Here is a 27,427-nt window from a genome sequence, read left to right on the forward strand (position 1 = left end):
AGAATTCACGAGTCTGGATAACTTATATGACATTTGAATGTAATCTACGAGAGTTTCGATTTTTATACCGGATGTTTTCTAAGCATGGGCGCAAATTTAAGGGGATATTCTTTGTCAAAATAAAAAGAAAGATTAATATAAATTTATATCCAGAATCGCTTCATTTTGAAAATACAGGGTGTTGAAGTTTAGAAAAAAATTAATTTTCTTTGCTATTTAAAAAAAAATCTTAGGCCGATGTATGTGCCTCGTTTAGAAATTGTCTTTCAAATTTCTAGGAGTTTTTTAGTTTTAAAGTATACCTCACGTTCAAGCTCATAACTAAAAAAATTTTAATGAGACACCCTGTATATTATTAGAAGGTTGAATTCTACGATTCATTATTAACATTTTGAGTACAAATTTATTATATTTCTCATAAGGAAAAGGCAAGTAATCCCAGGACTCATGAAACTTTATAGGTTGAGTTTTCGCGAGAATTGGTGTGTTCTTTAGAAACGTGTAAAATGACCCAAGATGTACAATTTTATCCACTTTCGACTCCTCGTACAGAGAAGCCTATAGCTCTTACAGTTCCCGAGATATCTCCACTTGAATAGAGAAACTTCAGATAAAGCTTTAAATAAATCCAACTTTGAAAGGATTTTCAAGAGGCAAACTACTACTTCACAAGACTTATAGAATGAGGGATTTTATGTCCCTTAATAAGGGCTTCCCCAGTGCATCATATCCAAGAATCGCATGTCACACGTGCAACTAGAAATAAATTAGCCAAACCCAGAAAACTTGGTTCGAGCCCGGTTCAAGGGAACTTTATCCAGAGTTCAAGTCGAAGCACAAACACGCGCTGCTCTAATGTGATTTGTATCGTTTTAACGCATTTTATTCGTCGTTCAATTTATCTGTCAACACACTGTACTAATTAATTTTATCGATCTATCATCAGTGTCCGTCAAAGTTTCATTAGTTTTAGTGCACGGTGTCGTGATGTTGCTGCTTGACGCGCAAAAGAATACGCGAATTTCAGTCGTTGATCAGTAAATCGGGACAAAAATGAATCAGGATCAATGAAGTGATGATCAGGTCTGAGCAAAAAAATGTGAAATCTGCAGTGGCATGGGCCGGATCCGACATTATCATCAAGATCTGCACACCTTTTGAGCAAGAAAACGTGCCAGAGTTCGTCGATGATGGTCAGTGAATCTAGCATGTAAGCAAACCTTGAATTTCAACCCCTCTTAAAACGGAAAAAATTCAAGACTAACGAAAAAATTTAAAAAAATAAGTTTTGAGTCTACAGAACTTTATTCTTTAACCGTCACTTAAAGGTCCAGATACATGACTTTGGTGGCAGATATGGAACCAAAAAATGCCAAAACGGTGGCCACACTCACCACCGCGGTGGTGGTACCTGACAAACTGACAATGGTGCCCATGCACATGGATAAAATGAACTGGGCCAGGAACACCATGCTGGATACTATAGCCACATCAGTACCAAGGCCTCGGATTTGATGGGTGATCTGCCCTTGGCCCTCTTGGTTTACCTCAAACTATAACATATTATTGCGGCGATGACTAAAACCGCCCTTAAAACGATTTTAACTCACCACTCCCCTTGCGTGATAGTGGGCTACGATTAGATATGGCATAGTAAAGAGGGTGGAATACATCACCCCTGCAGTACCACTGAAGACGATCACCCCGATTTTGTTCCTCGTTAGAGCCATCAGGAACATGCCAGTTGAATAAGTCAACAACCCTCCGACGTATACCTTTTTAGCCCTAAAATAGTGAAGGTGCAACCACGATTACTGTAAAATCTAAATCAATCTGAACTTCTGTGGTAAATTGAAATTCCAATAGGTTAGTTCAGGTTAACCACTAATCCGTATTAATCTGAATTTAACACCACGTATTGTGAGAAATAGGAACTGAGGTTAGATGCTTTGGAACAAAATCAGGTCAATTCGGTTTACAGCAATATTTTTAAACTAAAGAGGAGTTTCGAGCGGAGTTGTTCAAAACGCAGCGGCGTCACAGCATGTTTGAAATTATAAAAAATTCATTAAAAGACATTTTAGTTGTCAGTATGACCATCACAAGGGAGCACTGCTTTTACTAAGTTTCCCCCAAAAAAAAATCAACAAAATGGCCTCATTGTTGCGATTAAAACTCCAGTGGCGGAGGGAGATTTTGGAGCTACAATGTTTAAAAACGATCTGTTATAAGAAATTGTTCAACCATTCGAGTCTGAGCTCTACAAAATATTACCCTGATTTTTAGATATCAATATCCAATATCCCTAATGTTTTCCTTAGCCATACGTACCCAAATTTTGTTATCAGTTTTTCGATCATGGTGGAATAACAGGCGCAAGATAGGGAATACATGGACATCCCCCAACAGCCAAACCTCACTCCTGACTCATACAATTCTCTTGAAGGAGACCCTTCAGGGGCCTAAAAAACTGTAAAAAAAATTTTTCGATGTGGATGAAAAATCACATACAGTGGGATCCCCGTTGAACACAGCTTCCCCAACAAAATCAGTGAAGTAAAGGGAGTAGCAGACATGCGCCATCCAGCAAAACAAGTTGGTCAAGCAAATCATCCTAATAGAATTCGGCATGTATATAATGCTTTGCAAGTAAACTTTAAGTGAAGCATTTGGATCTGGAGCAATGCTTTTTCTCCTCGGGGGAGAAGTATGATTGGCACTCTCTACGGATCCGTAACTCCTTTCTGAAGCATTCCCTATAACATCCTCCTCAAAGCTCTTGTTGCTCACCCCTCCCTCCTCCTGATTCTTTTCCGGTGACAAATCCAGGTTTGCCCTCAATTCCAGGAGGTGCAAGGGCATTTCTTTGAAACTGCTCACAGTATAGCTAACGCATACTATGAAGATCACAGTTATAAGAGTGAAAACTGCCCTTACGTGACCGCCTAACAGCTCTCCTATAAATATTGTTTAGACGTTAACAAAATTTAAAAAAAAAACATAAATACCAATAATGGTGGCATCCCAGTTAATCCCTCCTAAAGCATACCCCATAAACCCACCCAACCCTGCCATGATAGTGAAGGTACTTAGTCCCCTTGCATGGTCATCTGACGTGGTCACATCAAGTAAATAAGCCCTTGAAGGACTCTGACAAGCATCGGCGTCAAAATCAAGTAAAACAGTTCCTAGGACTGTGAAAAACACCCCCCAGGGGTGGGAATTATTGTATTTAGGGTATTCTGGATTATCAGCCATTAACCATGAAGTATTGGTGGTGGTAGAATAATTCAAATCGACCGGCACATTCCCCATCTTAGACCATAATCTTGGGCCTACTGGCTTTGTTTGCAAATTTCTTTCCACCGGACGTTGGTCGCCCATTAAATAACCCAGGAGTTCTCCATTAGGAACCAGTACCAAACCTGTAAAAACTTCAGCAAAAATCTTTTAAACATTCCTCCTACATACCTAACAGAACACCCAGTGACATAGCAATAATAAAAGGTCGCCTTCGGCCCATTATCAAGGGACAACGGTCACTCAAGGACCCCAATATGGGGGTGAGACAGAACCCCACTAAGGGGGATAACGCCCATACGAGGGTCATGTGCTGGTGTTGCACTCCAATTTGCAGCAATGTAGGGGATACAAAGGCGGTCTCTGCAGCATAGGAGAACTCAATGCCCATTACTGCTGCTGAAAGTCTGATAAGTTCTCTTCGAGTCTTGAGCCTAAATAGATATATATATGTAAATCTTTTATCTGACCTTAGTTTTTCCTTAATTTTGAATAGTTTTTTTTAATTTACTTTTCTCTTTTTTTTTCTTTTTTTTTCAATTTCTCGTTTATTTCAGCTTTGCTTTTCATTCAATTTTCATTTCTATTTACTACTAAAGTTTTTCCTCATTTTAAGTCTTGATTTTTTATTTGAGCTTAGTTTACTTTGCCTTGTGAACCCATTTTATCATGCAATTATTATGGCCTACATTTGAATACATCAAATGCAATTTGGCGTTGACTTGTGTTTAAAAGCGAACTATATCACAACGAAAATAATTAAATCATCTCAAAATCTGAAAAAGGTCAGTTATAGCCGAGGATAGAATATCAATTTAAGAACCAGGGCAAGTTTACCCAGGATCCAGTGAACTGAAATTTGCGAAAGTAGACATCAAAGCGTATTTTTTTAAAGATTTTCCGCATAAATAACTATCGTATGTTTCAGTTAATTACGGGGCACTAAAATATGCGCGGAAAACTAATAGTAAAAGTCTACAAAAAACTCACCTAAAAATATGTGAATAATCCTCAGGAGAATCCTTTCCCTGCGCCTCAGCAGACCCACCTGAAATTTTATTCACAAACCACTGAAAAATCCCCTGGGGGTGCCTCTCTTTCCATAAAAGGTAATTCTCTTGAAACCGATCCCTCAAAACGTGAAGATACCCTACCAACCCTTGGTACTCATATAATTTATCGGACATGGCTATTTTTGCATTTTTGAATAATTAAATTCACAAAACTCAATTTTGCTAGTTAATTAAAAGGCCCTTGTGCCTTGATTTAATAGGAGGTCATTAAGCAAAACAGAAAGTAAGTAAACTGGAGCTGTCCCTGGAAGAATCTGTTGGCACTATAGAGCACAGCACTGGAATTGACTTAGATTGGATTCTTTTCATTTTGCCTCTAACTTTAGAACAACCCTGGCAGCCAATTTCCAGGATAAATAATCCTGTTTCCCTCGGTCCTGCGCCGTTTATACGTCAAATAACATTATTTGAAAACAAGCAATATTGCCCTTTTTCCACGATTTAAATGACAATGGATTTGCGTAAATTCACTGGAACTGGATTTCTTCAATATAAAGCAAACTACCCCTAGGTCGCAATAATATAATTATGTTACATCCCTAGGGGGAATACACTGTAGACCAATTATTTCAGTCTTATCAGAAGTGCTTGGGAAGCCAAGAAAACTTAAACCAATTAGGATTAGTTTCACTGATCACAGAACCTTGATATATAGAGCTTATAGGAGAGAATTTTATAATTAACACTGAATTGTCGTCCTTCTGCCATAACACACTATCTCTAGTCAAAATATTTTTAAGGCAAAATACCTTTTGTGGATATCATGTAGAGGCACCAGAAAATAACTCGTTTTAAATTGCAAAGGTTGCATAATAACAGATCTTAATTCGGCAGAAAATTGTGAAAATTTATTACTCATTTTTAGCACATCAAATTTCCTTATTAAGTAAAAACTAATTGTAGTCAAGTACCTTCAAACTGTTTCAAAAGTGCGCTTATAATAACCATGATGATGATATACATTATCATGTGTCTTTTTGCACTGCTGCCAATGCTCCTGGAGGTCATTTTTCAGTTTTTAGTCAAAGAGACTTCTCTCAGATTTGAAATTTAAGAAAGAAATATAAAAAAAGAGGGAGAAGTTAAATGCAAAGAAAAGTAGCAAGAAAATGAGAAAAGGGAGAGAAAAAAAGAAACAAACTACAAAAAAGAACGTAATAAGGAACAATTAATTTTGTTGTATACGAATATAACAAAGTAAGAAATGCGAAAGGAAAATGATGTAAGACCGAGAAGAAATACGACAATCATCAGCGATTTTACCGCTACAGTTATTAATAGGTTCCATAATTTTTCAACCGACCTATATCAACTATAAAATCCCTATAGAAAACTTTAATAATCGCAATTACCGTTATAATTTTTATTTCATCTTACATGATACACAATAATGTAAATTTATGTTGACATTTCGCGGAAAAACCCAACAAAGCCTCGATGCAGACCATTAGAAATGGAAATTTCCATTTCCACTACCAATGGTAAAATCGCATAAAAATGTTATCTATTAAAGCTTAAATACAGTGGGTTAAAGCACAAATTTCCATGAGAAGAAAATATGATAAGAAGCAATATGTCTTCAGACTCTATACCATATGAGAGATCATAAAGACCGGATTTTGTTAGAAGGATTTGTCCATCATTTTAGCATGATTGCACCCATTGTAACCACATTCACAGCGCTGAGGCAGCATAAACTATACACCAACGATATAGTTAAACCATTATGATAACTTATAGCTGAGTTTAAATTTTAGCACTTCATTAGATCCAATTATCCATGAATAATCATAATTCGTTTGCTATGAATGTATTTGCGGAATATCACTTTTTGTTTGCTGACATCTCCAAAGCTTTTGATTTTTGTCTTGAGGACTCGTTTCAAAGTGACAAGTTTTACGAAGGATACGCGGACTATTTACCAGTTAATAATTTTTTACTAGACTCAGTTGCAGACTATGGCTAATAGCAATAACAAGGAGGTTAAGAAAAAAAGGGTGTGTATTGATTTTGAAATGGAGTTGCCCCTGATACAACATACATATAACGGTGAGTGTCATTTAGCACTACCTAATTGATTTTCTTGTAAACTTTATACATTTTTGAAACACGAAAAGGCGGGAAATTATTAGGAAATAACGAAAATCTGCAAGAGTCAAGGGGAATTTGGTTACTAATTCCAAGTTACATATGTATATAGGGTATTTGGAAAAGTTGGTACAAAACTTAAAGAAGTGAATGTAGAGCCAAAAGTAGTAAAAACAGTTTCTATAAACATTGGTCGTACAGAGCACCGTTACTGAGATATGGCCACCCAAAGGGGTCCTATCATTTTGATATTTGTTAAAATAACTTTCTTTTTGATTAAGATAATAGAATGAAAATTGTAGGTAATAACCATACAATAAGGGTCTTTAACTATCATAAGTTTCATCGAAACCAATTATAAATAAAAGGAGTTTTTTAACTACCATAAACAGAAATTTTTAGATTTTTTTTATTCCTGTTAATTATCAAGCAAAAAATATTATTTGTTAATGAATTCGATTTTTTTGAAGAAAAACTTCTCTACATTTTCTTTCAAATATTGCGTAGTTTAGTCAAAAATAATTATTTTTTAAATAATGTTAAATAAAGGCTCAGGATCGTAATATTTTTACATAGTAGGTATCTTTCACGGTTTTCAATGTAGTGATTGTTACTTTCGTGTGCTATCATTTAAATTCTTACATTTCTGTGGTTTCTTAATTGTGGTCTTTGTGCTTGACTTTGCATTACGTTCTATTTTTTTATGACCATGGACCATCATGCTTTTGGTAACCGTGAATGTACTTATAAAATATTCATTAAAAATATGAAAGTGACAATCACTATAATGAAAATGTTACCGTGAAAGATGCCTACTACGTGAAAATATTTAAAAATGTTATTGTTTTGGGTTATGCGTAATTTAAAAAATAATTATTGCTGATTACGCTATATTCGGAAAAAAAAGTAGAGAAATTTTTCTTCAAAAAAGTCTAATCAGTTAAAAAATAATATTATTCGTTTGATAGTTCAAAAGAATAAAAAAATGTTGGAAGATTTCTGTTAATAGTAGTTAGAAAACTATCCTTATTTATAATCGATTTTGGTGAAACTTATGATAGTTAAAGACTCTTATGGTATGATTATTACCTACAATTTTCATTCCATTATCTTAATCAGAAAGAAAATTATTGTAAAAAATATCCAAATAATAAAACCTTCTTGGAGGGTTACATCTCAGTAATGGTGCTGTGTCGGACCAATGTTTATAAGAACTTTTTTAAATATTTTTGGCTCTAATTTCCCCTCTTTAATTTCTGTAGCAACTTTTTCAAACACTTTGTATAAAATCGGATTTGGGGCATCCGTACATACAGGATTGAATAAGTGTTTGATATTTCATAGGGTGATTTTTCAAGTAGTTTTAAGATAGAAAGTTCTTATAAACATGTGTCCTAGCTCGTTTAGTTTTCAAGGTACGAGTAATCAAAGTTGAAAAAATGAATCACATATCTTTGATATCTTTCGATCTCTTCCAGCTGATTTTACAAAATTTCGTATCCGGGGGTTTTTTGGGATAAAAAATTCAAATTTATCAACGATTTAGTTGTGTCTTCTAAAAAGCGCAACAAGAGACCTTTAAGGGACTTTTAATTTTTGTTGTTTTTTGTGTTTTGTGTGATGCGTTCCCGGAAGAAAATAAATAAAAAAGTAGGCTGAAAAAAGTTTAAGTAAATTATCACGTAAATTTAACCTAAAAGTTTGAAGAAAATTATGATAATTGTTTATTATTTTTTTATGACTTTAAACTTAAATTGTGACGAAAGCACTGCTCTTTAAGTAAATTATAGTAATTATTTGTCCTCAAAAAATAACAAATTTTACTAATTCAGAAAAAGTCGACATACAATTTACGTGTGGGCTTGCTAATGGGAATGCGGATGAAGCGAACAATTATATGAAGAACGATATCCGAATCCCCACCTCAAAAACATTTTCAAGAATTTACACTCGTTTAAGTGAAGCAGGATCTTTAAAAGAATCCAGCCATCTTTCGGGAATGCATCGAACGGTACGAACACCCAAGATTGAGGAAGCAGTTCTTAATCAAGTTGAGGAACATCCGGAAAAAAACACCAGAAAAGTAGCGTCAACATTGAATAATTCCCTCTTTCTGGTATGGAAAATTCTCACTGACAATATACTATATCCATACCATATTCACAAAGTGCAAACTCTTTTCCCTCGTGCCTTTCCGTTGTGTATTAACTTTTATGTGCGGTTTTGTCAAAAACTTATACAAGATCCTTTATTTGGCACTAAAATCCCCCTTCCACAATAATTATTTATGATCAGAAGAAAATCCAAAGACATTCGAAGAATTCACATTTTCAAGAACAATTCTCCGTAAATGTCTGGGCTGGAATCCTTGGGGATTTTTTGCTAGGTACATTCTTCCTTCTTGCAATACTTAATGGTGAAAATTATTGTCGGTTTCTAGAAATCAGCCAGTTTTATTTGAATATGTGCCAATTTTGCTTAGAAGGGAAATGTGGTTCTTACATGACGATGCACCGGCAAATTTTAACGTTTAAACACAAGAATTTTTAAATCAAAATTTTAGCAATCGATAGATCGATCAGAGTGGATCCACATCGTGGCCGCCTAGATCACCAGATCTTAATAGTTTGGTTTTTTTTTGGAGTGGGGCTATCTAAAAACTTTAGTGTTCCAATGGCCCATTAAAAATGAAGAAGATCTCAGAAATAAGATAATAGAATTATGTCAAACGATTCGAAATACTTCTGGAATTTTTCAGAGAGTTCGCAATTTAATGAGGTATTTGAATGCATACATAGCGCAAGAAGGAAGACATTTTCAACACTGATTGTAATTTTTATTATTTATCTAGCCTTATTTTGTAATATTTTAAAAAAACAAATTATTATCATTGCAAAAAATCATACTATTATATTTTGACTAAAACTAATAATATTTAATTTTTAAAGTGCTATTTCCTTGTTTCTATTTATAAAAAGTAAGATAGTAAATTATTTTAGCACTTTTGGATGATTAATATGTATAATCAGTTTTATATGTGTTTTTCTCGTTAACCGTTCCTTTTAGCTACGGCAATAAGGTATACTTTTCTTAAACAGGCAAGGTAAAAAAAAAAATTTTTCTGCTCAAAAGTGGCGTACAGTGTGACACAAAAAAGTTGCAGCTTTTTAAAAGTGCTCTAATGATCGCTTATGGCGCCTTCTAGAAGATACAACTAAATCGTTGATAAATTTGAGTTTTTTATCCCAAAAAACCCCCGGATACGAAATTTCCTAAAATCAGCTGGAAGAGATCCAAAGATATGTAATTCATTTTTTCAACTTTTATTACCCGTACCTTGAAAACTAAGCGAGTTAGGATACATGCTTATAAGGCCTTTCTATCTTAAAACTACTTGAAAATCACCCTGGGAAATATCGAACACTTATTCAATAACAGCCTGTGTATTTTATGGAACCTTGAGCATAATCCCTACATCAAACATTATTTCCTCCTTCTCTAATAATAACAAACCCTCTGTTTGATAAAGAAGCCCCTGCTAGAAAGGAGGAGGCACCCGAATTAGCTCACCTCTAAAATCTCTCAACAATCCCTGATTTAAGAAACAACAGCCGTAGCGGCTGGATTCTCTCGAATTTAATAAGTGATAACCAAAAAAGCTGCGTTCTTTTGGGAATTTTGGACTTTTAACTTGAAATCGTACGGAAATTTGATTTGATTGAAATTGAAATTTTATTGAAAAATCTTTGATGTGTCATTTCTCGGTTCAACGGAGTGATATTAATCCTGGACACCTTGATCGAGGCTCTGGAGTCTTGGAAAACGAAAAAGATTCCGCAAATCCGTTAGGGTCATGAAAGGAATCCAGGCGGTTAATTTGAACAATTTTTTAAGACGATTGCGCTGCGTGTTCCTGAGATATTGGCGTTGAAGATACGCACCTTAAAAAAAACTTACCTTATGCGTGTGTTATAGGCCTCTGTGTTTCATCGATCGATCCCATGACACTCGGACATACGAAGCTATTAAACAAATGAAGAACTAAGAATAGAATCAGAGTCCATTAAAATGTACTATTCCAGTTCGTTTAGAATTGTAAACATCGCCTTGACCTCCCTCTAAATTAACCCCAAAAGAGGGGCGAAAGTACTAAGGGATGTTAACACGCGATCGACCTTGTCTTTCTCAGTTTTTTTGCTTGTTTTTGTTCTTGAAAATATTATTAATATGTGTCTGCTTCCTTATGATTGACTAATCGATTTCCGAGATATTTATAGAGTAATGTCAACAGGACTTTCGGTGTTACTGCGATAGCCATTTGACGTTTGAAAGTTGCGATAAGAGGGTTCTTTTGTTTACCGGACTTTTTTTTCATTTTTCCGGTATTTTCTTCATAACGAAAGTGAACTATCCGAAAAGGGACTTTTAGATGTTGAGTAAGGAAACGATATTGTTGCTATCTTGCTTATTCTGATGCGAATTCTGTTGTGCTTTTAGTTGTTTTGTATGTTTTCTTGTGAAGTCTTACTGATGATTTCTCACAAATTTAGTTAATTAAATTACGTTGAAAGAGGCTGAATCTAAATGAAATAAACGAGAGAAACCTAGTCAACTTAATTATCAAAAAATTATGCGCCACAACTATTAACAGCCAGTCACAAAAGTTTTTTTTTTTTTTAATGTTTGTAAGTTTGCTTTTTTACTTAAATTTAATTAGAAATACCTTTCAAATTAACATTGGCAATGTTCCTAGGAACAAAAAAGACTACAATCATTTGAGGTGTTTTATTTAAACAAAAAAAGATGGAACGTTATTAGCACCAAAAAATTATATCAAAAAAGTCTCCATACACTTTAAGAAAATCCTATTAAACATTATTAATCGTTAATCCTTATCCTATTGGCCTGTGCAAAGTTTTTCTGGAAACCAATGAATCGTCACCTTTAAGTCTGTGTTTTTCTGATAGAGTAATAGAAATAAAGTGAGTAGTAAAAACTACCAAATTCCAATTTATGTTAGAAAAATCATCGTAGATTTATGGAAAAAAATTCCTTTAGAAATATGCTAAATTAATTGAAAAATCCCATGCCACTGTACAGGATGTTCCATTTTCGTTGTAATCGTGGGATATCTTGGTTATTAGCAAAGATAAAGAGATGCGGTTTTCGTGAACCTGTGTCACGTTTTAGTGAAACTAATGATGACAGAATTGATCCAGCTATCTTAGTTGTTGCATTACTGGGCGTTTTTGAAAATATATATTGTATTTTGCCCCCTCCCCCCCTCTATAGTTTTAATATGCGTCAAGTTATTGAAAATGTAAAAAACGATGTCGGATAGAGATTTTTTACGTAGAATTCAGTAGCGTACTCAGATTTTATTTATAACTCATACCTTTCGAGATATAGACCAAACTTATGTTTTTTTAATAGGACACCTGCATATTTTTACCTATTTTGATTCCTCTAATTTTCCCCATTCCCAAAATATAAAACTTGATGTAGTTATTTCAAATAATAATGTCACGAATTAGCACTTCCTGCTAAAATAGTTACTAGAGACAGCCATATTTAAAACAAAATAGTTAGTAACAATTATAATTGTCAATAATTAGATTAACAGGTAAAATCTAATTAATAGTATGCATTATGAAAGGGCACAACATATAATCTAATTTTTAGAACATGAATATATGTATTACTAACAAAAACAAATTTATCATTTTTTTTTAACTGCATAATAATATAATTAAAGCAAATGTTCAAACTGATTTCTGTTCACGTCTTCATTCATATCCAAACATTTTTCACATAGTTTGGATATTCTCTTTAAGACGTTTAAAACTATTACCGGGTGCCTTTTTAGGTATTAGAAAGGTTCCTCTGTAGCAATGCGCAAACCATCCATATTTTCGTCTTCGATAAATCCTGTTTTTTAAATATCTCCATGAAAATAAATCTAAGATAAATATATAAATTATATATATTTAATTATGGCTAACTCTTGATCATGACACACTATACGTAATGTCCACTTTCAGAAAATGTCAATTTGTGACATTATTATTTGAAATAACCACATAAAGTTTTGTATTTTTGAAAATGGGGAAAATTAGGGGAATTATAATAGATAAAAATATACGGGGTGTCTCATTTAAAAAAAACTTAAAAAAAAAAAAGTTTGATCCATATCTCGAAAGGTATGAATTATAAATAAACTCTGAATACGTCACTGGATTCTGCGAAAAAATCTTTATCCGACACTGTTTTTACATGATATAATATATAATATTTTCATAAACGCCCTGTAACGCAACAACTAAGATAGCTGGACTAATTTTGTCATTTTTAGTGAAACTAAAAATGACACAGGTTCACGAAAATTGCATCTCTATCTTTGCTAATAACCAAGACATCTCACGATTACAACGAAAATGAGACACCCTGTACGGTACATAATAAATCAATACAAAGCTATTGGTTCCTATAAAGTGTGGGCACGCTCTGGTCAATCCAGGAAATTAATTGCACGAGAAGAGTCTAATGTTGTGAAAAAAATGAAAATTAATTCTAAAATTAGCATTCCAAAACTCGCATAAAATGTCACACAAGAAACCTCAAAAAACGTTAATTTCAAACAATTAGAAACTGCTTACATGAAACGAGTTATAACGGTCGTGTTACGAGAACAAAACCAATGATTTAAGAAAAAAATCGAAAAAAACGTTTAGAATTTATCTAAAAATGTGCTATCAAAAGCAATGAGCTTTGGGAAAGCGTTATCTATACTGACGAAACCAAAATGCACCTTTTTGGATCAAATCGCCGAGATAAAGCCTGGAGGAAAAAATACTTCAAAAATGCTTCAGAAAAGCTTCAAAAATTGAAGACGTGTATCCCATAGTGAGTTTTATTGTGGGGGTGAATGTTAGCGAATGGAACAGGTAATTTAGTTTTCATTGACGGTATTTTGGACCAATATGTCTATTTAAATATTCTAAGGAATAATTTAAAACAAAGTGTTCAAAAACTTGACCTTGAGGGGCGTTATTTGTTCCAGTAAAATAACAATCCTAAACACACAGCTAGGCTTGTTCATGAATGGATAATCCATAATGTCCGTCAACAACTTCACACACCGCTGCAATCACCAGACGTTAATCCAATAGAACACTTATGGGAAGAATTAAAACGTCGAGTGAAAAAACACCAAGTTACAAATAAGGAAGATTTTAAAAATAAAGTAATACAAAAAGTGGCAGGATATTCCGCCAGGGGTTAAAAGAAAGCTTGTACTCAGTCTTCCAAGGCTTGATGCCATTATTAGGGCAAATGGCAACTATACAAAATGTGACACTTAAAGAAAGTTACAATTTTTCATAATAAACGTTAGTGTTTGGAGACAAATTTGATATAATTTCTTGTTGCTAATATAGTTCCATCTTTTTTTGTTCAAATAAAGTGTTTCAAATTATTGTAGTTTTAGTTTTTGTTCTTAGATAGATTGCAAACATCAACTTGAGAGATATTTCTACTTAAATCTAAATAAACAAACAAACCTACAAAAAAAATTGAAAAAAGACTATATTGTAGATAGAGACTTTTCTTGGCTGACTGTATTTCAGTACCTGCACAATTGTGTGATTCACATCGCTTAAGTTTCATTGAAAAACATAGCGATTCCTCTATAAACTCTGAAATTTTCATCTCAATAGTTTATTTTTTGGAGCCATAGTAGAGCCGGGCTTAAGTGCCCAACTTTCAGATGAAAAGTGATGTTTTCAAAAAAATTCTGCACAGAGAACTTTTATTTGTAGCTGAAATTCTTCACGTTTTCACGTCTAAACTTTTTCCTAAATGTAAAGTGTGTTTGAAAATTTTCAAATAGTTTAGCATAAATTTAAATGATTTAAACTAATTTAAACGCCAAAGCAATTAATAATCTCTATGAAATAGTATTAGATTCGAACGTGGTTTATCAAAACATAGAGTGATTTAAACCAATTAATATCAGTAAACACGATATAAATTGATTTAATCTGATTTACACATAGGAGTAAATAATACTACCTGCGACATAATGATATTTGGGATCAAAATTTAAACTACTTTAGGCATTAAAGGCAGTGCGAGTATTAGCAAAATGGCTTTAACTTGATTTAACATGATTTAACATGATATAAAGCGATTTAGACTTTTTCTAATCAGGAGATAAAAATAAAGTTCATTTAATATCGGATGAAATAGTAATATTATACATGCGAAATGCATATTAAATTTAACATAATTTGACATATTTTAAGCAGTTTTATGTAAAACTTGAGGAACATTCGCATTCCACTTACTTAACTTTAAACTAATTTAAGGTTCAAAGTCCACTAATTGTCTCAAAAAAGAGGGTTTTTGTATATTTTTTAAAGTTTCTCTGCGTTATTTCTATGTAATTTCCCCTCGTTTATTTTACCATGAATGTCGTTGAAATAAGTTCTTTGAAACCTGTTTGAGCTAATATTTATCACCGATTGATTGGAAATTGAGTCATTCACGACAACATACTTACGCAGTCACCTTTATTACTTTATTACGCTCTCCCTTATACAAGTGGACTTTTCAAGAAACCCAATTGCTTTTAATTAGTAATTATGACCCAATTCGATCAATGAAAACGTGCCAATGAAACCAAAGGTCGAATAACACAATAGCTTACGCACTTTTTTCAATCAAGACAGTCCGCTTCGTCCTGTTCAAGAATAATTTTTCATTTGTCCTTAAAAGCGGTTTTCCTGCACTAAAAATACATAAATAAATTAAGTATCTTAACAGAAGATTTATTGGTCGACTCAGAATTAAGGGCGTTACGCCACTGGCTTTGAATTTTAAAACTGCACACAGGAAAAACCAGGAGAAATGCAAGTGTTCTTGTATTTGTCGGAAAAAGAGAGTTTTCGGGCTTCCATTGATTAAGTTAGAGCCACTATGGAAACCGCTAGTTACCTCTGACCTACTATAGTAATAGTGTGACCATTTAACTGGTACAATTTAAACAAGTACCTCGTATGGAAGAAGCAATTTCTGTTTTTGCAAAAACTCCCGATGAACTTGAGATAGCAATCGATAATGCTCTGAAAAAAAAACAAGGTACCATGTACAATGCGAAGGTGAGAAGTACCACCGTCCAGTATAACACCCAAACATGCTAAAGAGATTTAGTTATTTGATTTTCGGAATCAATGTTGAGTGGTACTCCATATGTGACGTTTCGTTGTTTATTGATTGGTCTATCGTGGTGAATAGTGCGGTGATCACCAAGGTGGAGGTTAACAAGGATTTTTGATTCAAAATAATGGGTTAGTATTGGTACAAAAAAATTTAATTTATCGAACCTTCTTATTTAACCCTTGGGGTGAATTTAAACATCTACTTTTTATGAGCCCCTTTTGAGACAAGTTCCATCTCAAATTCTCCCAACTTTCCATTCAATTAAATACAGAAATCGTAAGTTTCAAGTCTCCTTTTTTTGTAGGGCTTGATTTCATCGAAGGACAAGGCGAAGACTTCGAGAGGGCTTTAGAAAGTACTGGTAAGTATATCTCTTATTTAATTGTTCGTTTATTTTTAATAGAGAGCAATTTATGACTATGTAATCGGCTTTAAGGAGATTTAGCGGAATTTTGGCGAAATTTCGTCATTATAAATTCAGAACTGCCGCACAAAAAAATTGGGCCTACACTTGAAAAATGAAAAATTGAACTCCGCTACTAGAAGTTTTACTTCCACTGCTCCTGATAATGATAATAATTTGCCTTAAATTGGGATTTGTTCATTTAATATTTTCAATCCATCTCAATAAAATTATGGATTCGGCCCCAGTTATCCGAATTTTTTTGTTAAAAAAAATTTGTACCACCCCTGAGAAACTATTATTACTATAACTAAAAAGCTATAATTACTCTCCCAATTACCCCTAGGCTTGCATTGCGTTTTCATGTAGACTATAATGGCATGGATTCCAAAATATCCTATTTTGAAGTGGAAAACAAGAAAGTTAGTGCCGCCACTGAACATTGCTAAATGGTTTAAATTATTCTTTCTCTAAAAAAACTTATTGTTCTATTTAACAAAATCCATTAGCGTACGTGCTAATTTTTATATTCTAAATTTACAAAAACAAGTGATTTGTGCAATGAAGAATCGCAAATTTGGTACCGCCACTCAGAAGCTTGTGCAGAGCTACATATTTTTTCCCTATCATTCTTACATAAATCCGCACTGTTACAACTCGAAAATGTGTACTTATGCTATAATTTAAAATCTTCACATCGAGATCTTAAAAATGGCTACAAAAAAATTCCTTTCAAATTGTTAAATTTCTATACTAACCATTTTCGAGTTCCCTTCAAATTTCTCAAGATGGCGGCTGACTGATGGGTGTGGCACCCCAGCTTTCCCGCCATCTTGAACAACAAAATCATTTTCAATTTCATTAAATTCTACTGCACTTGACCCAGAAAAGGAGGTTCTCCCATAAACAACAAAGTCTCGCTAGGTCATGGCAGTACTGCAGCCGCATGGTAATGGGCCGGTACCACCTTGAGTAGTCAATAAATGCATTACGAGTAACGCTTGTCTTCCTCTTATTTACAAAACAAATTTTCATTGACAAGGCGACCGGTTTTCGGTGGAAAGGTCATGTGAGAACTGTCAGGAACGCGAATTGGTTTCTGATGAAACCGATAACGACGAATGCAAATAGAGTGCGACATTATTTGGTCAAAATGTTGGTACTTTGATTAAAGGTACGCTAAAGTGGTCGTAAACAATAGCCTGATCATCGGAGGAACATTAACGGGCGAAAAGTCCATTTTACAGATTCTTTCCAATCTTAAGGTTTTTAGGGCTCCGTCCTGAATAAAACTTTGTGAAAACGGTCTAAACATTCGGAAAAATTGGTAGTTACGCCAATGTAGACTATTATGAAATATTGACAACCTTTAGGAGAAATGAGGAAAACATTCAGCTCCAGTGGAGACATGAAATTTTCCTTGGGTAAAATATGGCACGCCAATGAAGTTTATATGGAAATATTGTGTAGCTCTAAGGGTGCCTTGATAAAAAAAAAGGATAAGGAGCTTTACAGTGGCGGCACCAAATAATTGTTTATTTTCGTTGTGCCGCACTTTTATGGTTCTTGCAGTTATAATAAAAATGTGCTATTCTTCAAATTCTTTATGATTTACTCTTCTTGTTTTTTGCAGGATTTGGCAGATTTCATTTCTCTCTTCTGGCAGTATGCGGCCTCATCTATTTAAATACAGCCGTAGGGATAACGATCATTTCCTTCGTCCTACCATCCGCGACCTGCGACTTTCAGATGTCCTCATCCGACAAGGGATGGTTAACTGCAGCTCCTATGCTTGGTAAGTCCATCCTCAGCGTTTTAATTAGCAGATAAAGTTGACAACGCATTAATAATTCCAACCTAAACCCGCTAAAGCCGACCATCTTTAATTACTTTTAATTACCTCAGGGAAATGTGGCAAAAGACCAATTTCGTCTGCATTAACGGAATTGGTATCATAACAATGACTGATGGTTTTCATATCTAAAGGGACCATTAACGCATAAATAATTAGATGTTCTTACGATCGATTTTTGAAATATGTGCACTCTCTATAAGTTTACACTCTCTTCGTCCTTGATCAATATTTAAGGGTTAAAGGAGGTATATTTAGATTCTAATCCTTGATATAGAGGGTGGAAACACGAGTCCGCTCTGTAAAATTCATGATAACCCAGTTTGGTGGAATACAAAACACCCACTAGAAGCTAGAAAATGAAGGGATTATTCACATGTTTAGACTAATTTTAACTTGTTAAAGTTGCAGTAATTAGAGCGTTTCCAGAGAAATTCTCAGTTATGTAATGAGAAATTTTCATTAAAGGGTTGCAAAGACTCCGTTGAATACGCAAAAAAATCTATTTTTGGCAATTAAAATAGAAAAACTATCGCCACTATTAGAGGCATATTGGAATTTGTTCACAATTACTCCTCTATATTTTTTCATCTCCTTGTTCATAACCATCTCCATAGCTGCAACTGCGTTTTTCAAAATAATTAAAAACGTAGTTTACATAATACAATCTGGGTTTTACAATTAAATTTGAAATATTCCCTCCGCCACTGATATTTACCCTGATACAAATTACATAGTTTCTCCCAATTACCTGTCCAGGAACACCATATTTCATGACCAACTACCGGTGTCGGTGCATTTTTTAATTAAAAAAAATTGTTTAGATGCCCCAAAAAGCCCCATTCGATATAATTAAAATGAATACATTGAGTGCCGCCTCTGGGGTACCGGTAAGCATATACACTGCTCTCCATCTCACGGAAAACTTCATAAGCGTAGATGCCCCTTTTTTTTAAATTAAAATTTCCCAAATCGAGCAGTTCAAAGTTACAAAAATTTACCTGCTTCGCAAATCAAAATTAAAAATTTAGTACCACCACTGAAATATTGGAAAACGATTGAATATTTTAGCAACTTAGCTTCCAACACTCTCAATATACTTTGCCAAAAGATACATAAGCGTACGTGCCGTGTTTTTGGTTAGTTGATAGGTCATAGAAATCTTCATTGGCGTAGATGCTGATTTTCGCAAAATTACACTACATCTTGACAACAAAATTCTTCTAATAAACTATCAATAATTCTAATATGATTTGGCCTTATTTTCTTATCCAGGAATGGTAATTGGCTCATATTTCTGGGGCTGCCTGGCTGACACAAAAGGCAGAAAGACGGTCCTGATTGGGGCCCTGCTCATGGATGGAATCTGCGGCCTTCTTTCTAGTATCTCCCAAGTTTACTGGCTCTTCATGTTTCTGAGATTCTTAAACGGATTCGCGTAAGCGTCCCACCAATACCTCTAAATACCTTGAGGAATATGCTTTTTCCGCGCTTTTTTTCCTGTTCTTGTTATTAAGTTTCTTCTCTCTTTTAGAATTACTGGGGCCATGGGCATATGCTTCCCATATTTGGGCGAATTTCAGCCTGGAAAATACCGGGAAACCATTCTATGTTGGATGGAACTATTCTGGACTCTAGGAGTAATCGTTCTTCCTGGTATAACTCTTTACTCCTCACGATTCTTGTTTCACTAAATATCCATTCCAGGAATCGCCTGGATAATAATTCCAATGGAATTCGAGTACATCAGCGACAACAACTTCAAATTTGCCAGTTGGAACTTATTCGTGGCAGCCTGCGCAATCCCCAGCATCTTCATAGGACTATGGCTGTTTTTTTTCCCCGAAAGCCCTAAATTCCTCTTGGAATGTGGGGAAGCTGATGCAGCCCTAGACGTGCTCAGAGACATGTATTCCAGCAATTATAACGATGACGGGGCCAATTTTCCCGTACGCAGCTTGAGGGAGAAGGTGCGCACTCTCAGTGTGGTCTCTCAGCAATCTACCAGAAGCATCAGAAGTCTGAGGATCAGAAAACCGAAGGAGCTGAAGCTTTTACTCAGAGAAATCTGGGAGCAAACTAAGGCATTGTGTAAGCCCCCGCATTTGAGGTACACTGCGATCACTTGTGCTATACAATTTGGTCTAACTACCAGGTAGAAAAAACAAAACTATTTCCAAGCCAAAAAAGATTTTCTTTAAAAGATCTATTCCAGTTACTACACCTTGATGATCTGGTTCCCAGAACTCTTTTACCGATTCGAGGAATTCGAGAGTATTAATCCCAATCAAAAAGCAAGAGTCTGCCAAGTTTCCTCAGTTGTGGTCAGCTCCAACAGTACTATTGGTGCAGCAGAGTTCTGCGGAGAACCAATTGCAGACTCAGTGTTCTTGCACACCCTTATAATAGGGTTGGCCTGCATCCCCACTAGTTTTTGGTTGCCGCTATGCGTGCACAGATTGGGGGCCAAATTTTTCCTAGGTACGTCCCTGCTCTCTTATTCATTTATTTAGTTATTTATTTAACTATTTATTTTAACAGTATTTAGTCTGCTAGTCGCAGGATCGGTGACTATAGGGCTGTACTTCGTTGATTCTACAAATTCCAACCTAGCCCTTTCCTGTATTTTTGAAGCATTGACAAGCTTGGGTATTAGTACTGTGTACTGTGTCATGGTGGACCTTTTTCCTACTAATCTGAGGTTTGTACCATGTTCCAGACATTTTATTAATATATACCAGTTTACAATAGATGCAATTCAAGTCGGTAGTAATAATTGAAGTGTATTAGGGGAAATTTAATGAATTGAAAGAGGTCAAAAAGGGTCAATTTACCGCCTGGACCGGGGAACTTTTAAATTCTGCAATTCTTCAACTTTATTCATACATACAAAATTGGAGCACTGCCTGCTCTGTTCGAGAAATCCAAAGTCGTAAGTATCCTCAAGTCTAGGAAGAGCGGATGTCGCGCATCGAACTACTGACCAATAGCATTAAACTTTAGGATACTTTAGGAAAAACACAAAATTCAGAGGCGTACATAACAGTAAATATCTTTTAGGGTAATGGCGGCTGCACTATCTCTCACATTCGGAAGAGGAGGCGCGCTACTAGGCAACCTCCTCTTCGGCTTCCTCATCGATCTAAATTGCGTAGTTCCTATCGTTATTTTTGCAGTCATGCTTTTCGGTAAGTCACTTTTACCTCCCTTAAAATGGTAATTTGACATCAGTTTAATTACTTTAGGAAGTGGGCTCCTCTGTCTGCTCCTACCCAACACTGGAGAAGGGGCTTTGGACTGAAACTATAAGGAACACAACAGGAATACTCGTCTTTTGGGTCTCAATACATTCTAGATTTTGAAAACTTTATATGGAAAATTCCAGTATTTTAGCAGTATAGTTAAAGCGACAGTTGTCACCTGGTTTACATTCCTCTCTTACGATCTGTGATTTAAAAATGTAAAAATGGCAATTTTGTAAAGCCAGCCCTGATCGTTAATTACGACACATATTGGACCTTTTTTAAGTAAAAATGAGTAATTTTTTAAAGTGACAAAGCACAAACCGAATACCTATATTTTTCAATTCACGGATTCTTATATGTGATATTAAACTGTAATTGTAAAATATCTAATAGGCAATAACAAAGGCAAATGCTGCTGTTACATTGATTTAAGGCCGTCTGCATCAGCAACAGATAAGGTTAATCGCTGAGATGTCACGGAAAAGAGTAACTAGTAGTTAAGAGATTTCGGCTTACTCGGAACCCAAATTAAGCTATTTAGTTAGAAATACATATTATTATATACTTATTAGATTTTAAGTTGTAAGCAACATCATATTGTACAGAAATAAATTCATATTCTCCACATACAGGGTGTCCCTGAAATGGCTGTAACGCTTGGCCAAAAATTTCTGAGCCAAAAATAAGGCATTTTAGGAAAACTTACCTACGAGGATGAATCAAATATGAACCGGAATAATTTTTTTTATTTATTGGCACAAGATCCAAAAGTGAAAAATACGTATTATTTTTCTGCATAATCCTGATCTAAGAATAGATTTTCCCATCGCATTAGAAGTTTCTTATTGCCGTTATAGTAAATAAAAGCGGGGTGTATTTGCAACCAATTGCACACGAAGCCCTCAACAGTTTCATGGCTGTGGAATCTTATTCCTCCCACTGAAACATGTAATAATCACAGGGGGATAAGTCTGGAATATAGAAAGGATGTTCCAATGTTGGCCAGTGAATTTCTGCCAACTTTTCACGAGTGATGTTAGCCGTTGTTTCTGTCGGAAGACGACGCATCCATCCGGTCGAAATTTTCCAAAACCCTAGCTGATCTGTAATGATGGATTAGGCACTCCCATAGCTTATGCCTACCTCACTTGTAATATGAGCAATTGTTAATCAGCGATCACCATCGAAAAAGCAGCTGTTATACTCAGTTAGACTGGTCCGAAAGAGGTAAGCGAGCCGCGTTCTCAACTTTTCTCGTCTCCTTAGACATTTTTTAAGCCATTCGTACGCCTAAGTGTTCTTCAAAGTCCTCCGAAGCGTGCTTTAAGTCTTTAAAGGATTTCCGCTGGTTTTACACTTTTACGTGTAAGAAAATTGATAATAACGCGTTGCGTCACCTAAGGGTGTACTTCGTGCCCATTCATGGTGATGCCAACTGAAAACGCGGCCTTCAGAGACCAAGCAGAGTGGAAGTGGTCTTGTGATATCTCTACTTATCACTCCTAGGGCTCCCTCCCGATGCTCTACTAGACGCACGAGAGAAAATCCGGTTTATACTTGATTCGCCCTTGTATATCCAATATTGCTTCTTTTTGCCGCCACAGCGCGGCAAAGTTCTCAAATTAGTATAGTTTTTTTTTAACTGCTAAACGCTTTAATCGATTTTCACTAATTTTGGAACTAAGAGTTACTAAATAAATTGGCGTGTTTAGACGTGAGCGGAATATTTTTTTAATGCGTGGGAATGTTAAAAATAGCACGTGGTTGGTAAATTAATGTTTGTACTTTTGTCACCCCCTATACAAATGACTTTAATTTTTTCTCTGCCGCAAGCTGACTTTTTTTTTGTTTTTTGTCTTTTGAAAAATTTTCACCAGACGTGCAGTTTCTCTACAAAAAAACTATTTACAATACCTTGCAATTCACCATTGTTCTGAAAAAAGTATTTAAAAAATTGTGTTTTGCGTTTTTTATGCAACAATAATATAAATACTCCGTACATCTGACATACCGCTACTGTCTACTGCGGTTGTTGTTGATCGGAATTGAATTTATTGTAAATTGAATAATTCTTGGTGTTTCAAAATGAAACATTATTCTATTGCTAAGATGGTTGAGATGCTTTCAGTATATGGATTCTGTGAAGGAAATGGAAGTATGAATATCAGAGTTTCCAACCATCAAACTTTCGCACGTATTAAAAGGCAACTTAGAGAAACGGATCATTTTAATCCAAATAATGTTATTCGAAAACGCCAACGCCAAAAAACGCCAAAAATTGAGAGAAAAAATGATGCTGCCATCTCAGTTGATTGGTAGAATATCTATGGAAGTACAAGCTACCAAAGAAACCCATTCCTAATCGAGTTCCTAATAATTCCCAAATTCAAAATAAATGGTAAGAAAACCTTCAGGACGTCCAGAGTGAGGTAGAATTATATTTACATATTTAGGACAGATGTTGAAATAGTTGTCCGCACCAGTCAGAAATGTGTTATTAATAAAAATTACAAATCCTGGACAATTTAATGAACAAGTTTTCTCTGCAGGGTCGCCACATGATGCTTATGGCTATTGCTTATTAGATCAAAATCATTATGCAACTCTTGAAGTTGTTAAATTTCAACACACCGAGATGATACTGGCTTTGTCTAGCCCTTCTTGCCATATATGTAGCCGTTGGTAACATGGAGGGGGTAATGATAAGTTTTCCGATGTCATTTTAAAATTGGAGCGTACTAAATGATAAACAAAAAATGTTAGGAAAATGAAGGTGTCTTATTAAAATAAAGAAAATATAATAAATCGGGTATTTTATTTACCCTGTTTGCAAATAATCCTATTAAACAACAAATAGAAAGAACATTATAGTCATATATACAGTGTGGAAGTTTTGGATGGAACAGTCCATGAAACTAAGATGCCGAACATATGCTGCAAAAATCCTCGGACACGTCGATTTTTATTTTTTTTGGGATTTTTTGATGGTAAATTCATGCATACAGGGTACTCCGAAAATCAGGTACGACCACCAACTTTGTTTTTTCAAATGGAAACATCTATTTTTTATTTCATTTTTCAATTCTACGCAAAATTCTAAGTGTGTTTCATGTACCATGTCTTACACCTAAACGCAACAGGTCTCGAGAAATTTACGATTGAACATATCAAAAACTAAAACTTTTGATTTCCTTTAAAATTTCTTTGGTCTTGTAAAGGATCGATTTAATACAATTTAAAACAACAAGTAATAATTAAATTAAATGTTCAAATTGGATCCCACCTACTTCTTCACAATAAGCAAGACGATGAATGAACTCCTGTTTAACATTTTGAAGCATTGCTGGGGCAATTGTTCTTATTTCATTACGGATTGTTTCTTTTAAAGCTTCGATAGTTGCTGGTTGGTTAAAATATACCTTACTCTTAAGATAACCCCATAGAAAGTTATCTAAAGGCGTGAGATCAGGTGATCGTGCCGGCTATTCAATTATCCTTCGTCTCCCAATTCAGCGTTCAGTAAAAATGTCATTTAAATAAGCCCTACCATCAACGTGGTAATGAGGGGGTGCTCCATCACGTTGAAATCATAAAGTATCACTGGGAACATCAGGATGATTCTCATTTGGATATAGCTCAACCACAGCAGCAACAAGATCTATGAGCAATTCTAAATACTTTTCACCCGTTTATGTTCCGTCAATGAAATAGGACCCTAAAATTCTGTTGCCGACTACTTCAGCCCAAACGTTTACCTTTTTTGGAAATTGAGTGTGGGCCTCCATCATCCAATGAAGAATCTGAGACGTCCAACAGCGACAGTAAAGTATAGACCTGTTGCGTTTAGGCATAGGACATGGTACACACTTAGAACCTTGGGTAGAATTCAAAAATGAAATAAAAAATAGGCGTTTCCATTTGAAAAACAAAGTTGGTGGTTGTATTTTATTTTTGGACTGCTCTGTATATATGAATTTACCATAAAAAAAACCGCAAGAAAAAATAAAAATCGACGTGTCCGAGGATTTTCGCCGCATATGTTCGACATCTTAGCTATATGGACTGTTCCATCCAAAACTTCCACGCTTATATATGAATAATAGGATTTATCGTTAATTTACAAGGGGATATGCATACCTTTTTTACCACTTTTCAAAACTTGGAACGTCGGTATCTTGGGAACTGTGGGGCAATTGCCTTGTAAAATATCTCAAATTTATCGTCTCGATGTGCTCCATGACCCTACGCAAACCGCTTTGCAAAATGCCTTTTGGTTATATAGTTAAATTAACTTCCTACAAAGGTCGCATACTAATAAACATGACGAATTCTGGACAATTTAACGAAGGAAGACTTGCTACAGCAGGACCGCGACAAAATGTTAAGGTTAATAGTGGCTTTATCTTTATCATATACATATGTATATTAATTATGAATATGACGTATTTAATATCATATGAAATTCTAAATTAGTACTCTTTTTGAAAAACCTCAGACTTTCTTTTTTATCAAGTTCTTTTTGCAATAAGAAATTTATTTTTTATTCCATTGTAGTTTGTTTGTATAAATAAATTGCTACCTTGAATTCGCAACTTTTCGCCCATTTTACTAAATTCAGAACATCGCATGTTATTTTGTAAAGTTTTGAAAAAAATGGTTCTTAACTTAAGAAAAATAAGAAAACCTCGTTACCGCCAGTATGTGGGTTACTCTCACACAATACCACTCTGCTCTCCCGTGTACCTATCGTGTATCTCCTTTTTCCTGCCTTTCGAGCATATGAGTCACATTTCACACACTCCTTTGTAAACATCAACATAACATAACAACATAAAAACCATTAACGCCTTAATCTTAGCACATTGAGCGCCGGCAACGTGTCGGCTAGTTAAAGCCCAAACGCCGGCTTCATTCGCTGTTTCTGATCAATGATTAACCAAAAAAAAAATTGTTGCATATTTGTCATATATAATTTAACGAAAATGAAAAATAGAAACAAAACCGAAATTTTTAAGTTATAGTTATAGAAAAAAAGACAGTTTTTTTCATTCACGGTGAATTGTTATACAGGATGTCCCGGTTTGTTTTGGACAAATTGATATGGGAGATAAATCTCATTATTTTTAATAAAAAAGTTCATATGAACATGGGTCCGACCTTGATCGATAGCAGAGTTACAGGGAGTTAAAATTTAAGAAAAAAATAGGTTTTTATTTTATTGTGCTGGACCTAGTACAGATAGACCCTTCAAATTTTATGTACATATTAGGTAATAAGTGCTGCTTAAAACGAGTGTAAATTTTCTCCAATTACTATACAGGGTATTGTATTTTCCGAAGTCTTGATGCATAAAATCCTTTAAAAAAATTTGTTCGTACGCCACTGATGAATTTTTATATATTTTTTAACTTCTCCCATCTATTACCTAAATTTTGACTCTCTTTGTTTTTGGTCGAATTCTGTTCCGTTTCCTCATAAAATAATTAATTTATAAATTCAGTCAAATCTGCAGACGTCAAGAAACTCATATTATTTTGACATTTCATATTAGTTTAACTATCAAAATAATGTTTCTTCACCGCAAATGTTTAAATATAATATTTAAAATAATTGAATACAAATTTATTATTTTTTCTGTATGTTTGTAATTGCTTTTTCATTCAAAAAAAAATATATAGAGAATTTAAATTTTAAAGAATAAAGTTAAAAGGAATCAAATGTTTTCAAAGGTGATGTGAAAAAACATTATTTTGATAGTTAAATTAATATGAAATGTCGAAATAGTATGAGCTTCTTGACGTTTGTAGATTTGACTGAATTTATAAATTAATTATTTTATGAGAAAATGGAACAGAATTCGACCAAAAAATAAGAGTCAAAATTTAGGTAATAGATGGGAGAAGATAAAAAAAATATATAAAAATTAATCAGTGACGTACGAGCAAATTTTTTTAAAGGATTTTATGCATCAAAACCTCGGAAAATACAATACCCTGTATAGTAATTGGAGGAAATTTACACTCGTTTTAAGCAGCTCTTATTACTTAATATGTACATAAAATTTGAAGGGTCTATCTATGATAGGTCCAGCACAATAAAATAAAAACTTTTTTTTTTTTTAATTTTAATACCTTGTAACTTCGCTACCGATCGAAATTGGACCCATGTTCATATGAACTTTTTTGCTTAAAATAATAAGTTCTGTCTCCCATATCAATTTGTCTGAATCAAACCGAGACGCCCTGTA

General features: G+C 34.5%; 2 protein-coding genes across 5 annotated transcripts; one reads left to right on the forward strand and one right to left on the reverse strand.

Annotated features, from left to right (window-relative positions):
* Positions 1-1,060: 1,060 nt before the first annotated feature.
* On the forward strand, positions 1,061-21,805 carry LOC136408829 (synaptic vesicle glycoprotein 2B-like). 4 transcript variants are annotated; one of them, XM_066390005.1, is made up of 10 exons: positions 1,061-1,193; positions 15,985-16,041; positions 17,717-17,878; positions 19,211-19,373; positions 19,470-19,591; positions 19,643-20,090; positions 20,151-20,416; positions 20,477-20,636; positions 20,996-21,123; positions 21,181-21,805. In XM_066390005.1, exons 1-10 carry the CDS (start codon positions 1,076-1,078, stop codon positions 21,234-21,236), a joined length of 1,680 nt encoding a protein of 559 aa, XP_066246102.1. In that variant the 5' UTR covers positions 1,061-1,075; the 3' UTR covers positions 21,237-21,805. The 4 variants fall into 4 exon arrangements, with proteins under 4 accessions (XP_066246102.1, XP_066246103.1, XP_066246104.1 ...); XM_066390006.1 differs by lacking the exon at positions 1,061-1,193 and adding an exon at positions 6,137-6,422; XM_066390007.1 differs by lacking the exon at positions 1,061-1,193 and adding an exon at positions 10,876-10,897.
* lovit (loss of visual transmission) lies at positions 1,308-4,626 on the reverse strand. Its single transcript, XM_066390001.1, has 7 exons — positions 4,291-4,626; positions 3,472-3,734; positions 3,009-3,425; positions 2,512-2,957; positions 2,332-2,462; positions 1,611-1,785; positions 1,308-1,553 (listed from the first exon to the last, which is right to left on the reverse strand). The coding sequence occupies exons 1-7, from the start codon at positions 4,485-4,487 to the stop codon at positions 1,323-1,325; spliced, it is 1,860 nt and encodes a 619-aa protein (XP_066246098.1). The 5' UTR covers positions 4,488-4,626; the 3' UTR covers positions 1,308-1,322.
* Positions 21,806-27,427: the final 5,622 nt, after the last annotated feature.

Source organism: Euwallacea similis, chromosome 5 (assembly GCF_039881205.1).
Source record: "Euwallacea similis isolate ESF13 chromosome 5, ESF131.1, whole genome shotgun sequence".
Lineage (NCBI taxonomy): Eukaryota > Metazoa > Arthropoda > Insecta > Coleoptera > Curculionidae > Euwallacea > Euwallacea similis.